Source organism: Pteropus alecto, unplaced genomic scaffold (assembly GCF_000325575.1).
Source record: "Pteropus alecto unplaced genomic scaffold, ASM32557v1 scaffold121, whole genome shotgun sequence".
In the NCBI taxonomy this organism is placed as follows: Eukaryota; Metazoa; Chordata; class Mammalia; order Chiroptera; family Pteropodidae; genus Pteropus; species Pteropus alecto.
In genome coordinates, this window is record NW_006434369.1 from 14,418,391 (window position 1) to 14,436,293 (window position 17,903).

A 17,903-nucleotide genomic window follows, 5' to 3' on the forward strand; every position below is an offset into this window, starting at 1 on the left:
ATTATATATTATCTTAAGAATATATATGTACATATGTATACATATATATCACATCTTCTTTGTCCATTCATCTATAGATGAACATTTAAGTTGCTTCCATATTCTGGTTATTGTAAATAATGCTGAAATGAACATAGAGATTCATGTATCTTTTCAAATTAGTTTTTTGTTTCCTTTGGATGAATATTCAGAAGTAGAATTGCTGGGTTGGATGGTAGTTTGTTTTAAATTTTTTGAGGAACCTCCATTCTGATTTCCATAGTGGCTGCACCAATTTTATTCCTACCAACAGTGCATGAGGGTTCCCTTTTCTCCACATCCTTACCATCACTTGCTGTTTTTTATCTATTTGATAATAGCCATTCTGACTGTGTGAGGTGGTATCTGATTATAATTTTCATTTGTATTTCCCTGATGATTAGTGATGTTGAGCATCTTTTCAACATGTGTCTGTTGGTCATCCGTATGTCCTCTTTGGAGAAATGTCTATTCAGGTCCTCTGCCCATTTTTTAAATTGATTGGTATTTTTTTTTTTTTTGATGTTGAGTTGAATGAGTTCTTTATACACTTTGAATATTGACTCCTTATTAGATATGTCACTTGCACATATCTTCTTCCATTCATTAGGCTGCTTTTTCATTTTGTTGATGTTTTCTTCACTGTGCAAAAGCTTTTTAGTTTGATGTTGTCCCATTTGTTTATTGTTGCTTTTATTGTCCTTGCTCAAGGAAACAACATGCAAAAAATTATTACTAGGACCCATGTCAAAGAGTTGATTTCCTATGTTTTCTTCTCAGAGTTTTATGGTTTCAGGTCTTCCATTTAAGTCTTTAACCCATTTTGAGTTTATTTTTGTATATGGTGTGAGAAACTGGTCCACTTTCTTTTCTTTCTTTCTTTTTTTTTTTTGCATGTAGCTCTCCAGTTTTCTTAATATCATTTATCGAAGAGAGTTTCTCCCCATTGTATATTCTTTCTTCCCTTGTCTTAGATTACTAGATCATATAAGGGTGAGTTCATTTCTGGGCTTTCCATTCTGTTCCTTTAATCTATATGTCTGTTTTTGTGCCAGTACCATACTATTTTGTTTACTATAACTTTACAGTATAGTTTGTAATCAGGGAGTATGATACTTCCAACTTTGTCTTCCTTTCTCAAGATTGCTTTGGTTATTTGGGATCTTGTATTGTTTCACACAAATTTTACAATTATACAAATTTTACAATTATTGTTCTATATCTATAAAAAAATGCCATTGGCATTTTGATACAGATTGCATTGAATCTATAGATTGCTTTGGGTTATATGGACATTTTAACAATATTAACTCTTCCCACACCTGGGCATGGAATGTCTTTCCATTTATTTGTGTCTTTTTCCATTTCTTTCATCAATGTCTTACGATTTTCAGAGTACATGTCTTTCATCTCCTTGGTTAAACTTATTCTTTTTTGATGCAGTTTTAAATGGGATTATATTCTTAATTTCTCTTTCTGATACTTTGTTATTAGTATATAGAAATGCAACAGGTTTCTGTATATTAATTTTTAATTTGAAACTTTACTGATCTTATTTATTAGTTATAATACCTCTTTGGAAGAATCTTTAGGATTTTCTATATATAGTATTCTGTCATCTGCAAATAATGACAATTTTATTTCTTCCATTCCAGCTGGATACCTTTTCCTTTTTCTTGTCTTATTGTTGTGGACTTCCAGTACTGTCTTAGATAAAAGTGGTAAAACATCTTGTGTTCCTGATCTTAATGAAAAAGCTTTCAGCTTTTCAGCATTGAATATGATGTTAGCAATGGATTTGTCACATATGGCTTTTATTATGTTGAGGTATGTTTTCTTTATCCACACTTTGTTGAGAGTTATTATAAATGAATGTTGAATTTTGTCAAATCTTTTTCTGTATCTATGGAGATGATCATATGATTTTTACCGTTTGTTTTGTTAATGTGGTGTATCATGTTGACTGATTGTGGCTATTGAACTATCCTTGTATCTCTGGAATAAATCTCGCTTGATCATGGCATGTGATCCTTTCAAATGTATTGTTGAATTCAGTTTGCTAATATTTCATTGAGAATTTTTGCATCTATATTATTGAATATTGGCCTGTAATTTTTTCTCTTTGGTAGTGTCTTTGGCAGTTTTGGTATCAAGGTATTGCTGGTCTTGTAGAATGAGTTTGGAAGCATTTCTTCAATTTTTTGGAATAGTTTAAGAAGGATAAGTATTCATTCTTCTTTAAGTGTTTGGTTTAAAGACATCTATGAAGCTGTCTGTCTTGGACTTTTGTTTGTTATGAGTTTTTTGATTAGTGATTGGGTTCATTGGTAGTTATTAGTCTGTTCATATTTTCTGTTTTGTCCTGATTCAGTCTTCGAAGATTGGATGTTTATAGAAATTTATCTATTTCTTCTAGATTGTTCAATTTGGTGGTGTATAATTGATCGTAGTATTCCCTTATGATCCTGTGTATTTCTGTGGTGTTGATTGTCACTTCTCCCCTTTCATTTCTGATTTTACTTGTTTGGGCCCTCTCATTTTTTTTCTTGATGAGTCTGGCTAAAGGTTTATTGATTTTGTTGAGTTTCATTAATCTTTTCTTTTTTAAAATTTTTTAAATTTTTCAACTGCAGTTGACATTCGATATTATTTTATATTAGTTTCAGGTATACAGCATAGCAATTAGACATTATATGACTTCTGATTATCCCGATAAATCCAGTAGCCATCTGACATCATACATAGTTATTACAATACTACTGACTATATTCCCCATGCTATACTCTACATCACCATGATTATTTTGTAACTACTAATCTGTACCTCTTAATCTCTTACCCCTTTTCCTCACCCCCCAATCTGACAACCATCAAAATGTTCTTCATATCTATGAGTTTTTTTCTGTTGTTTCTTTGTTTATCCTGTTCTCTAGATTCTACATATGACATTTGCCTTTCTCTCTCTGACTGAAACCACACAGCACAATACCCTCTAGGTCCATCATGTTGTTGCAGATGGCAAGATTTCATTTTTTATGGCTGAATAATATTCCTTGTACATATATATGTATATATATGTGTGTGTATGTATGTATGCATATGTGTTTGTGTGGATAGATAGATAGATAGATAGATAGATAGAAACCTCTTCTTTATTCATTCATCCATTGATGAACACCCAGTATGCCTACATATCTTGGCTATTGTAAATAATGCTGTAGTGAACATATGGATTCCCATGTCCCTTCAAAGTAGTGTTTTAGGTTTCTTCAGATAAGTACCCAGAAGTGAGATAACTAGGTAGTTCTTTGTCTCTTGTTATCACCTTAATTTTAAAGTCACTTTTGTATGGTATAAGTATTGCTACGCCAGCTTTTTTTGTTGTTGTTGCCATTTTCATGAAACATCTCTTTTCATCCCTTTACTTTCTATCTATGTGTGTCTTTAGATCCAAAGTGAGTCTCTTATATGCAACATATGCAAGGGGCTTGTTTTCTTATCAATTCAGCCACCCTGTCTTTTGTTTGGAGCATTTATATTTAAAGTAATTGTTGGTAGATATGTAGTTATTGCCATTTTATTATTTATATTTTTTATTTTTGTTTTTACTTTTTTCTTCTTCTTCTTAAAGTCCCTCTAACATTTCCTGTAATACTGGTTTGGTGATGATGAACTCTTTTACCTTTTTCTTGTCTGGAAAGCCCTTTATCTGTCCTTTAATTCTAAATGTGAGCTTTGCTGAATAGAGTAATCTTGGTTGTAGATTCTGGGTTTTCATCACTCTGAATATTTTGTGCCAAGCCCTTCTGTCCTGCATAGTTTCTTTTGAAAAATCAGCTGCCAGTCTTATGGGTGCTCCCTTGTAGGTAACTAACTGCTTTTCTCTTGCTGCTTTTAAGATTCTCTCTTTGTCTTTAAACTTCAACATATTAATTATGATACATCTTGGTGTAGGCCTCTTTGTGTTTATCTTGTTTGGGACTCTCTGCACTTACTGGCCTTGTATGTCTATTTCTTTCTCCAGATTAGGGAAGTTTTCATTCATTATTTCTTGAAATAAGTTTTCAATTTTTTGCTCTCTCTCTCTTACCCTTCTGGTATCCTTATGATGCGAATGTTGCACAATTGATGTTGTCCCAGAGATCCCTTAAACTAGCCTCATTTTTGCATTCTTTTCTTTTTATGCTGTTCTGACTGGATGTTTTCTGCTACTTTATCTTCTGAATCACTGATTTAATCGTCTGCTTCATCTAATCTACTCTTAATTCTTCCGAAGGTATTCTTCATTTTGGTTATTGTATTATTCATTGATGACTGGTCCTTTTTTATGTTTTCTGTCTCTACTTTTATGTTTTCTATCTCTTTGTTCAAGTTCTCACAAGTTCATCTACTCTTCCCTTAATTCATTGAGCATCTTTATAATCAGTGTTTTAAACTCTGCATCTGATAGATTGCCTATCTTCATTTTGTTTAGGTATTTTTCTGGAGCTTAGTTCTGTTATTTCATGTGAGACATGTTTCTTTGTCTTCCAATTTTGGCTGCCTACTTGTGTTTGTTTCTATATATTAGGTATGGCTGCTATGTCTGCCAGTCTTAGGAGAATGGCCTTTTTCAGTAGGTGTGCTGTGGGTCCTAGTGACACAGTTTTCTGGTCACCTGAGCTAGGTGCTCCAGGAGTTTCCCTTGTGTGTGTTTTGTGTACCTTCCTGTTGTAGTTGAGCCTTGGTTGCTGTTTGTTCATCAGTGGGAGGGACTGACCCTCAGGCTAGCTGATTCATTGTGATGACTGGCCATGACGAGTGGAGAAGCTGTTGTGCAGGGGCTGACTCTACAGAGCAGGATTCGCTTTAGCAGGGCTCTGATTTCTACCCTGTCTGCCCTTTGGGTATGACCTCATCAGATGTGATTCAGGGTGATGCTTTGGCTCAGATTAAAGCCATCCACTGGGTGTGCAGGTGAGGCCTCCTGGGAGGGCCTTTGCCGAAGGCTAGGTTCAAGTGCATCCTGTGCCCTGCTCAGGACCACCTGGCATAAGCCACCAAGTAATCCACAGATGGCCATCACCCATGCTGGACTTGGAAGTGTCTTGAGAGGCCAAGCTGAAAACTGAGACTGGCTGCCACTAGTGCTGGGTTTGGAGCTGCTCAGCAAGAGATACAGGGCACACTGAGGCCAAATGCTGCTTGTTTAGGTTTTGTGAACTTTTGAGAAATTTTAGGGAAGTCTGCAGCATGAGTCAAGACAGGCTGTTTGTATGGAAAATCCACTGGAAGTGGCTTGGATGGGCCCACACGTCGGGAGGGTGGGAGTCTCAGGGAATCACCAGGGTGGGGTGACCAATGTTAGCTACGTTGATGGAGACTTAGATGTGGCACCCACCTGGGTCTTCAGGCCCAGTGGGGGAGGGCTCAACAAAAGAACAATGCCATCTACCAGCACTTCTGTCTGGGATAAAACTGCCCCATCAAGCCCTCAGCCTGAAATCAGACAGCTCAGTTCCTCCCCATATGTCCCTGGCACTTTTCAAATTGTTGCCCCAGAGCTCAGAGTAAGTGAGTTTGTCAGCAGGTAAGTTCATGCACCATCCTTTTAAGAGGAAAGTCTGTGACTCCAGCTGCCCTTCATCTTACTCAGCCACAATCTCTGCTGATATTCACAGCTAGAGTTGTGGGGACTTCTCTTCCTGGCACTGGAACCCTGGGCTGGGGACCCTGGTGTAGGGCCCAGACTCCTTACTCTTCCAGAGGAAACTCCACAGCTAAAATATTTCTCCTGATTCTCAATTACCACATGAAAGTGTAGGACCAGTCCATTTTGGCTTTCCGCCCCTACTACCAACCATGAGGTGGCCTCTTCCGTGTGTCCCCAGTTGTAGGACTTCTGTTCGGCTACAAATCAAGTGATTCCCAATGATGGCTATTCTGTAGTTTAGTTGTAATTTTAATGTAATTGTGAGAGGAGGCAAGCATAGCATTTACCTACTCCACCATCTTGACTGGAAGCCTAATCTCTTCTTTTTAGTCCCTATTTTATTTATTTCTGCTGTGATCTTTAATATTTCCTTCCTTCTATTATCTTTTTCTTGTTCTTTCAGGTATAAGTTTAGATTGTTTGTTTTAGATTTTTCTAGTTTCTTGAGGTAGACCTGCCTCACTAAAAATTTCCCTCTTAGAATTGCTTTTACTGCATCCCATAGATTTGGGAAAGTTATGTTTCCATTGTCATTTGTCTCAAGGTATTTTTTTTCCTCTTTGATTTTTTTGTTGATCCATTGATTTTTTAGTAGCATGTTGTTTAGCGTCCATGTACTTTTCCCCCCAGTATTCTTCTTGTAATTGATTTCTAGTTTCATGCCATTGTGGTCAAAAAAGATGCCAGATGTGATTTCAATTTTCTTAAATTTATTGAGATTTGTTTTGTGACTGAATATGTGATCTATGCTGGAGAATGTTCCATGTGCCCTTGAGAAGAATATGTATTCTGCGGTCTATGGATGGAATGTTATATATATATACACACATGTATATATACATACACACACAAACATATATATGCGCCATATATGTCATATATTTGTCCCATATATGTCACATGTGTCTTACGTGTCATATATGTCATATATACACACATGCACGCGCACACACACACACACACACGCATGTCATACGTGTCATATATGTCGTATATACGTGTGTATACACACACGCACACACACACTTAGGCTGTTCAAATGTGTCTTTCAAGGCCTTGTTGATTTCCTGTCTGGATGACCTATCCATTGATGTAAGTGGGGTGTTAAAGTTTCCTACTACTATTGTATTACTGTCAATCTCCCCTTTTTATATCTGTTAATATTTGTTTTATGCATTTAAGCACTTCTATATTGGGTACACAGATATTTACAAGTCTTATATTCTTTTGTTAGATTGATCCCTTTATTATTATGTAATGCCCTTTTTTTGTCTCTTGTTACAGTTTGTTTTAAAGTGTATTTTGTCTGATGTAAATATTGCTACTCCAGCTTTCTTTTCTTTTATTTGCTTGAAATATCTTTTACATCCCTTCACTTTTAGTCTGTGTCTTTTGATCTGAAGTGTCTCTCTCATAGGCAGCATTTATATGGATCTTTTTTTATTCATTCAGCCATTCCATGCGTTTTGATTGGAGCATCTAGTTTATTTATATTTAAAATAATTATTGATAGGTATGTACTTATTGCCATTTTGTTAACTGTTTTCTGCTTGATTTTTGTGTTTTTCTCTGTTCCACTCTTCTCTTGCTTTCTTCCCTTGTGATTTGATAACTTTCTTTAATGTTATGTTTGGATTCTTTTGTATTTACTTATTGTGTATCTATTATAGGTTTTTGGTTTATAGTTACCATGTAATCATAGATATCAAGTTGTGTATATAGCAGTCCATTTTAAGTCGATGTTTGCTTAAGTTTGAATGCATTCTAGAGGCACTACATTTTTCTCTGCCTCCCTTGTTTTATACTTTTGACATCATTTTTCATATATTTGTGTGTGTATTCCTTAATTATTGCAGATGTAGATGATTGTACTACTTTGTGTTTTAACAATTATACTAGCTTTATAAGTGGTTTGGCCACTACCTTTACTATATGTTTTACTTTATCAGTGAGAGTTTTTTTCTTTTATATATTTTCTTATTTCTAGTATTGGCATTTTCTTTTCCACTTAAAAAAAAGCCCCTTTAACATTTCTTGTAATGCCAGTTTAGTGGTGGTGAACTCCTTTAGCTTTTGCATGTCTGGGAAACTACCTCTCCTTCAATTATGAATAATGACTTTGCTAGGTATAGTATTCTCAGTTATAGGTTCATCGCTTCGAATTTAGTGCCACTCTCTTCTGGCTTGCAAAATTTCTGCTAAAAAATCGGCTGAGTCTTTTGGTGTACCCTTGTACTTAACTAGTTGTTTTTTGCTTGCTACTTTTACGACTCTCTCTTTATCTTTTGAAATTTTAATTCTAATATATCTTGTTGTGGGTCTCTTTGGGTTCATCTTGTTTGCGACTCTGTAATTCCTCGACTTGGATGCTTGTTTCCTTCACCAGGTTAGGGAAATTTTTAGCCATTATTTCTTCAAAAAGGTTTTCTGTACCTTTCATTCTCACTTCTCTTCCTGGGATCCCTATAATGTGAGTATTGGTAGGCTTGATGTTGTCTCAGAGGTCCCTTCAACTATCTTTTTAATTTTTAAAAATTCTTTTACTTTTTACTATTCTGATTGGGTAATTTCCACTGCCATGTCTCTAGATTACTGATTTGTTCTTTTGAATGATCTAATCTGCTGTTGACTCCCTCTAGTGTATTCTTTTTTATTTCAGCTATTATATTCTTCAGTTTCAATTGGTGCTTTTTTATATTTTCTATATCTTTGTTGATGTTCTCAACTGTTCATTCATTCCTCTGAGTTGGTGAGCATCCTTATGATCATTATTTTTTTAACTCTTTATCTAGTAGACTGCTTATCTCTATGTTGTTTATTTCCTTTTCTGGTTTTTTTTTTTTTTTTTTTTTTTTTTTTTTTTGTCTTGTTCTTTTTCTTTTGGAACATATTTTTCTGTCTGTTTATTTTGCCCAACTCTCTGTTTGTTTCTAGATATTTGGCAGATCAGTTATGTCTTCCTGTATTGAAAGAGTGGCCTTACATAAAAAGTGTTCTATGGGGCCCAGTAGTGTAATACTTCCTGTTCAACAGAGCCAGGTGCTCCAAGGTTGTCCCCTGTGTGGGTTACATGCTCTCTCCTGTTGTGGTTGGGACACAGTTGCTACAGGCATGCTGGTAGGCAAGATTGACCCCCAAGGTGATTGGCTGTGAGACCTGGCTGCAACTGCTTCAGATGTATTGATGGGCAGGGCTGGTCCACAGTCCCAGCTGTCTGTGAGGCTCAGGCATAACTATTGTGGGTGCACTGGTGGGCAGGGCTGGTCCCTGGCCTGGCTGACTGTGAGAGTTGGCCGCAATTGCTATGGGTGTGCTGGTGTGAAGGCAGACCACCAGCATGACTGGCTGCATAGCTTGCCCCAGTTGTTGTAGGCATGCTGGTGTGTGAGAGCTATCTCCTCAGAGTGGGAGTTGTTTTGTAGGGGCACTGGTCCTGGCTGAAACTGCCTACCAGATGTGGTAGGGTGCGGCTGGGGCCTCTTTGGAGGGGCACCAGTGCTGGAAGAGGTTATCCCATAGATGTAGCAGTGTAGAAGCTGCTTTGGAGAGGTGTTGGGTTGGATGGACAGATTGGGCAGAGTGGGATCTCAGGGGAAAACTGGGGCAAGGTGAACAGTATTAGCAAAGTTAATGAATAGTGTTAGAAATGGTGCCTGCCAGGTCCATGCCAGCTAGGAGTATTAAAAAAAAAAAAAGCATTTGCCAGAGCTTTTGTCCCTAGAGAAGCTTCAACAGATTCCTGCTCTTGCAGCACTCACCCTAAAATCAGTCAGTGTATCTCCTTCAATATCACCCAGGAGCTCTTCAAACTGCTGACACAATGCTGGAACTCCTAGAGAGTAAGTTTTTGCTCAAGTCCTTTAAGAGCAGAATTGGTTTCCTAAAGCCCTCAGCTCTTCTGGACATAAGCCCCACTGGTTTTCATAGCCAGATGTTCTGTGAACTCCTCTTCCTGGTGAAGTTTCTCCTGGGCTGGGGAGCTCAATGTGGGTTTCAGATCTATCACTACACGAGGGAGACCTCCAAGGTTGTGAAATCCCTTGTGATGCCACAGAAGGGGTGTGGGTCCTGACTAGACCCTCCTACCATTCTCAATGTGGCTTTTTCTCTATATCCTTAGTTGTAGAAAATCTATTCTGCTAGTCTTCTGGTCATCCTCAAAGAAAGTTGGTCTATTTGTAGTTGTAGTTTTGGTGTATCTGTCAGAGTAGGTAAGTTAAGGATTTTCCTACTCCACCATCTTGACCCCTTCTTATTCAGCTCTTCCTGAAGCTGGTTTAACACTAGGGATTGTGACCTTAATAAGGCTAGAGAACTTAAGGGAAAGGCAGCTTATAAGAGAGTGGTCTAGAGAATTAAACACTTTTAGTCCACAGCATAATGGAAGGGAAGTGCCCTTCAGGGGACCATGTACTATGGCAAGATTCTGAGATGAAGTAAAAATAAAACTGCATCTTTTACTTTCTGTTTGCTGCAGTGTTACAGTCAGAATAGCCCATTGAGCACTACACCATGTAAAATATAAATTGGTTCCATCAAAGTTCATATTCAATGATCCATAAGTAAGCCTATGACCCACTATGTGCTGGATACATTGCATCATTATGTCACTGAATCTTCACAAAAATTATTAAGGTATTAGTATTCACATTTTAAAGTTGAGGAAATTCGGCTTCTGAGAGGAATGTCTCTTACCTAAGTAATTATGAGACCTGAGATTTAAACTTAAGATTACCTGAACTTTGAATGAATTAAGAGTGTTTCAGGGACTCCTACAGTTTAGAACTGGCAAGTATCTTAATAAGCCCAACTTCTTGGTTTTCCCAATGAGAAGAAAAATGAGGCTGGAGAGAACCAGGCATCCTACACAGGATTCCTGTGCAAAAGCAAAGGAAGTCACTGGAGTATTGCAAAATGATGAACCAGCACAAGCTCAGTAGTTGTTCATTCCGTGCACACTGTGTTCATAGTTTTAAGGCAAACCATACAGCTTGTATGGTCAGGTAAATGGAGGGAAGGCAAGAGGCCAGTGCATCCCCCACCCAGGCTTTTCTCCCCAGTGCCCCATGAGCACTGCATATGCACACACAAATATCTGTCGCTAGACTTGATATTCTAAACTACAATGTAGTTAGGTAGTTAAAGTTACCTTCACATCAAGTGATCATTTTCAGAAGGAATAGGGAAAAAGCAGAAGGAGATCTAACATCTATCCAGTGCTATCACAGATAAATGTATTATTGACATTTATATTCCCACTTACAAAAATGAGAGGGAAAATATTTAGGTTTTGGCTTCAGACTAGGATTTGACTTGTAGTTAGGGAAATATGAGGTTTGTTTCTGCACGTGTAAAGTGAGAACAATCATATCTATCTCGTAGAAGTATTAGTATCTATTCTCCACACCTGTTCCCTCTCTTGCCTGCCTTTGCGGTACAAGATCTACTTTTAGAATTACAAAAGAAGAGGTATTTGACCTTTCTTGAAGTAAGAAGAGAATTTTGGATTAATGGTCATCTCTGTCCTTAGAACATCCTTTGAGGCTGCCTGATTAATTCCTCATTCCTCCCCTTTAGATATTTAAAGTTGCTCTTCCATGCTTATCCCTAGTTAGTGAAGCAGTGAGGCGGTGGTCACCAGGAAAATACCTGACATAAGGAAAAGTAGCATGAGACTGGGAATGTGAACACTTGAACTTCAGTCCTAGTTTCTCTGTATCGAGATCTATACAACACACATTATCAACATTGCTCTATCTATCTCAAAGTGAGTGCCATGTGGTGTGAAATGAGATCAGAAAGGAAAAAGTTTGTTACATACCCTCTTTGAAAGCAAGAATGTCACAAGACACTAACTCTCAAACCTACTAGCCCTGTGTATAGAGTTTTATCCAACAGACCTTCCTTCTTCAGAAAAAAAATCTTGTTTCTTGAGTTTGTGTTTAAACCAAAGTTACTAAATAGTTGCCTCAATTCTTTTCTTTATGCATAGACTACCTTAATGTCACGGGTGTTCACCTGTTCAAGGAGAGATGGGATACCAACAAAATAGATCATCACACTGACAAGTATGATAGCAACAAACTTATTGTACGTAGAGGACAGTCTTTCTACATCCAGATCGACTTCAATCGTCCATACGAACCCAGAAGAGATCTCTTCAGGGTGGAATATGTCATTGGTAAGTGCTGTGTACAAGCTCTAGTCATGAATGTCCATCCATGTTATCATGTAATGATAGTCATGATACTATGGGTCACATAATAGAGGCTGGATAGAGATTCAGTTGCATTATTTCCTAGAATTGTACTTTAACAGTTGGCTGAAGCTGGGATTATGTTCAGCCTCTGGACCACCTATGCTCTAAGATGGGTCTATATAATGAGAAACATCAATAATTTGGGTCTACCCAAGCAAGATTCTTGTATAAATAGAAGTGAGTACAACTGGCACAAAATGTTAAATTATTTTCTTCAAATGGTTTTGGCATTCTATACTTGTGACTTTTACTTATCACCCTTGCCCTCATTATTTAATTGGTCTCATATGCTGAAAATATTTGCAAATCTTAGTATATAATCTCTATTTTAGCATTTCCCAAAGTTCTACTCTAATATAGTACCATGGGATGGCATATGGAAAATAGATGGTCAAATAAAGTTTGTTAAACCTTTTGTATCTTAATCTCTTGCAAGTTAACAATGTCCATTAGTTTTAATGGTTCTGAGAAGTACCATTTAATTTTGCTTAGTCCAGAGTTTTTCAAATTAATTTGATCATGGAACCTTTTAAGTAATAGCTATTAACATTTGACACATTTTGATAAATATTTCTCTAGGAATTTATAAGAGTAGCAAGTAAACACATGCACAAAGAGCAAGAATGTCTCAAATCGGGAAATCTGTCTAATCCTATACTTAAATAAATTAAAGGAAAAAAATTGGCAATCAAATGTAGTCACTGAAAAGAACATGATTAAATATGGCAGCTGTTTTTAGAAACACTTTGAATAAAACAAAAGTAGAAGAAATCTCCTAAAGATTACCCCAAACCAACAACTTTCGGTATCCTAAGTGGCAAAAAGTTAGTAATTTTAATTATAATAAAAAATTAGAGGCACCTACTATCACCATTTTTTAAAAATATTGCTTTAAAAGTTTTAGCAAATGAACAATATAAGAAATATCTACTATAAACAATAGAAAATAAGAGATAAAAACTATACTTTATTAATGCTATAATAGTATATATAGAAAACCCACCAAATTAAAGAAAATAAGCACAGTATTAATAAAACTTTGAAATTGGCTAGATAGAAGTCAACAGCTTTTCTCTTCTCTACCACTAAAAGCCTAGAAATAAAAATAAGAAAAAATATTCCACATATAAAAGTAGCTAAAACTATAAAATATAGGGAGAAATTTTATAGAACAAGACACACAACTTATATAAAACAGCTATATAATCTTAATAAAAGGCAAAAGAAACCAATGAAAACATGTTCTTGGATATAAAGTCTCAATACATTTTTAAAAATGGTCTCCCAAAATTAATATGAAAATTTAATTTATTTCCAATTAGAATCTCAATGAAAGTTTTTTGACTAGGTGAAATAACATAGTTAATTTGAAAGAATAATTGCCTAATGATAACCAAGAAAATTACACAAAGAAATTATAAGTAATAGAGCATTTTCTATCAGAAGCAGCTATACAAATATACAATAAAAATTATTTAGTAGAACAAAAAATCCAGAAATAGATCTCAGGATATAAAATTATTTAATACAGTTGTATATTTAATGGAGTAAGAAAAATATGTGGATTTTTTGTTTTTGTTTTGTGTGTTGTTTTAATAAATTAAATGACTCAAACAACTAGTATTTTGTATTTTAAGATTTTAGTATACATATGTATATATATATATATATTTGGTATATATATTACATGTTACATATAATATATGTATCTTTATTTGCTATATATTATTGTAATACCACAAATGATCATATATATGACCAAAATATAAATATATGACCAAAAATACCACAAAGTCAATGGACAAAAGAGCTCTGGAAAAAATATTCAAAACATGCATCAGAGATAAAGGGTTACAATAGAAAGCAAAAAAATTCTTACAAATTGGCGATAGAAAAACAAGCAATAGAAAAATATGTAAAGTATATGAAGAGACAATTCACAAAAGAGAAAATCCAAATGGCCTATAGTCATAAAAACATGCTCAAATTCACTAGTACAGGGGAAAGTAAATCAAAGTAATATCTATCAGACTGGCAAAATTTTAGAAAAGACTGTAATATCTACTGGCAGTATATAAAGAAAAGCATAAATTGCTGATATAAATGTACAATTTTACAACCTTTTTAGAAAGCAATTTGCTATATCTATTAATATTAAAAAGACATATGCCTTTTGACCCAGCAATCGTAGTCTTAGGAATCTATATCAAAGATATTTAAAATCCGGTTTATAAAAGTGTGTATTATTTACTGCAACATTGTTTATAGTAACAAAAAACTAAAAATAAATGTCTCAGTAGTGAAATTGTTTAAAATATTGTGATATATTCATATAATGGGCTGTTCTTCTTCAAAAAAGAATGAATTAGAACTATTCTGGAGGACTTCAAGAGAGGTAGTGAGATCCAAAGTAAATCAAAACAATAATTTGTAAAGATCTGTGCACCCCAATATTTATGACAGCACAATTTACAATAGCCAAGATATGGAAGCAACCTAAATGTCCATCAACAAATGATTGAATAAAGAAATTATGGTTCATATATATATAATGGAATATTACTCAGCCATTAAAAATATGAAATCCTACCATTTGCAATGACATGGATGGACCTAGAGGTGATTATGCTGAGTGAAATAAGTCAGACAGAGAAAGATAAATACCATATGATTTCACTTATATGAGGAATCTAAGGAACAAAAGGAACAAACTAATCAAAAATAGACACAAATATAGTGAACAATTTGGTGATGGACAGAAGGAAGGGGGTTGGGGGGCTGAAAGAAGGGGGTGAAGGGTTAAAGAAATACAAATTAGTAGTTGATAGATGGTCATGGGGATGGAGAGTAAGGTATAGAGAATGCAGTTAGCTTTAATATGTTGGCTAGGTGGAGGGCCAGGGGAGGAAAGGAGCAATGGGGGGATCATTTTATGAACTATATAGATGTGTACTTGAAACTAATTTAAATAAATAAACCAAAAAAAGAGAGGTAGTGAGTGAGGAAACAAAATATAGAAGAGTGAACATAAAATCTATATGTGTGTGCAACTGTATATGTGCATAGATATGTATAATACTGTGAGTACAGAAAATAATATGAAGTACACGAATAGGTGTTGACATAGGTTTCCTGCTGGGAGTGTAGACAAAATAAGAGAAGGAAAGGGAAGGGAAATCAAACAATATAGGGAGAAAACAAAGTAAGCATGCTACGATTATATAAAGGCACCTATGTAAAATTGATCTATGTGGTAGTATATATAAATAAATTAAAAGTAATAAAATTAAAACTAAAAATACTTTCTTAGAAAAAATCTGTGACCCTTACCACTTGAGTAATATGGTTTGTGCTTATTTGCATTTACATTGCAAATTTGGATGTAAACGTGGGGAAATTAGTTGAAGCTAGAGTAGAAGTGGGAGAAGAGAAAAGAGACCCCTGAGTCAGAATAAACAGCATCAGTGTGATGCTTGGTTTCTACACAGATTGTTTGTCATCCCAGTTGTGGGTAAGAGAAGGGAAAACTAAACTGCTGTTTCAGTGTTAGGAAAAATTAAATAACCACAAGTTAAGTACATTTAGGGAATGGACTATTACTGTTAATATTTTTAATAATGTGTATTTCAGTTGAGAGAGGAATGTACAAATAATATTTTTAATTTTTTAAAATCTGATGAAAGTTTATAATAGTCCTCTCTGTCTCATGCGCACACATGTGTGCACACGTTGGTTTTAACTGGATTTGATTAAAATGCCCTTACACAGTTATAACGGAATAATCACTCCATGCATGTCAACAAATACTTTGAAGTTCTGTCCACAGTTTTGCTCTAACTTCACAGAAATTTTTATCTCCACCTTTATAGCCAAATATTTAAGGCAATGAGAACAGGACGGGGGAAATTTGCCCCTGAATTGCACTTGTCTGAGGTCCGAGATCTTCTCCTACTGACCATTAAGAAAATAACTATAATAATGGAAGTTTTTTTTTAAAAAAAATGATGACTATCTTAGATTGGTTTCCCAGGAAACGAATTCTGAGATGTTAACATGTGTGGTAAAAGTTTATTATGGAGTGCTCTCAGGATCAACATCTGTGAGAGATTAAAGGATTCAGTGTTGGCTAGAGAGAGGAGTTGAACTACCATCAACGAAGGCCTCAGTGAATTCCCATAGCAAGTTCTGGAGCTGGATTGGATCTTCAGAGTTGTCCAGTCCTGAGGCAAGGACATGGGCTCTTTACACACTAACACTGACTGGACATTGGCTGCAAGCTACCCCCCATAGAGAGGATAATTACTGTAGTTGGCTCTCTATGGCTTAGGGCAAACCCCTGAAAACAACTCAGTGAGAGCTGTGAGCCACCAATACTCTCAGCATCAGAGACATTGATGCCTCTATCCTGAACAGGAAAGGTTTGGGCACCATATCACAACATCCACTACAGTGAGCATCTGAAGTCCTCTTCTTTACAAAAGACATAGTATTACTTCTGTTTCTTTAGTAAAAAGATGGGGGAAGGGAAGTATAGCAAATTGCCTTTGGGATAAAAATTTGTATATTTTAAAAACAAATATGTATTTTAAACCCTTCTTAGAGCCCATAATGTGTTACTTTCAGAGTTAAGCTGTAGTCCAATATATATGGCCTATTACAGGCATTATTACAGTAAGTCCTCATTTAATGTCAGTAGGTTCTAGGAAACTGCCACTTTAAACAAAATGACATAACAAAATCAGTTTTACCACAGGCTAATTGATATAAACAAAAGTCAATTAGCATATTTCTAATCACAAAAAAATCACCAAACTTCTAAAGAAAGACCCCAAATACATCTAATATGGAACACTGAAATAAATGTGAGTTATACATACATTTAAGAAAGATAAATAACAAGTAGTGTCATTATTTTCCAACCCATTGATTGCAGTTCAAGGCATGGATGTCCAGAGCCTCTCCTGGCAGCTCAGGGTGCAAGGTGGACTCACCCTAAACAGAACTTTCACTGGGTGCTCTCACATACACACAGATACACTCACTCAGACCAAGACAATGTATACATATCCCTTCACCTCTCATGCGCATCTCTGGGATATGGGAGGAAACTAGTCCCCAGAGGAAATCCATGCAGACATGGGTAGAGAATGTGCATCCTCCACGCAGACAGCGAACTAGCAAGAATTGATTTATTTTCTCATTAATATTATAACAAAACAACATTGAACAAAATGTACAGAGGACCCACTGTACATTTAAGGACTTTCTAGTTCCAAATTTATTGTAGGAACAAAAAACAAAAAACTACAAAATTCCACTTTCTACTATTTAGTGTATGAGAAATCAAACACATTTCTAAAGGGCCTTAAAAGACCAATGATAGAATATTTGTCACGATTAGTCTTTTCTGCATCTCATGTCGTTCAAGGGGTACCACAACAACCTCAGGCTTCACTACTTCTGTAGGTCTAAGAATGAAAAAAAAAATAGTGTTGCACACTCACTGGGGCTCAGAAATAATTCTCTTAAAATGCAGTACTTGTTTCAACAGGATTGAATAAAGCCATGGAAATTCTATTTTAAAAGTAATTGCTGTAATGAGAAGAGACAAGTTAACTGGAAATGAAATTAAGTTGCAAAGGTTTGTATATGCAGGCGGCCCTCAATTTCAGGAAAGCTAGAATGTGAAAACTGATTTAGAAAACAAAAAAGAGAATACTTTGTAGACAATAAAGGACATATAAAAGAATCTCTTTGAAAATCTCTTTTAGAATGTTTACAAGATTAGATTTATCAATAAAGATCAATATATTTACTACTTTTAAAAATTGTAACTGTTGCACAGAGCAATCTATTATAAATTAAAAATACAGAAAAAAATGACTTTACACTTCACTATTTCCAGTTTGCATTTAATTCTTTGTTATTCTCTCTT

General features: G+C 35.5%; 1 protein-coding gene across 1 annotated transcript in view; it reads left to right on the top strand.

Moving 5' to 3' along the window:
• Positions 1–17,903, top strand: part of F13A1 (coagulation factor XIII A chain) — a 168,740-nt gene that overhangs the window by 11,788 nt on the left and 139,049 nt on the right. Inside the window, exon 3 of the mRNA XM_006909291.1 lies at positions 11,702–11,890. Coding sequence (XP_006909353.1) covers positions 11,702–11,890 — 189 coding nt within the window. The remainder of the gene's footprint in view (positions 1–11,701; positions 11,891–17,903) is intronic.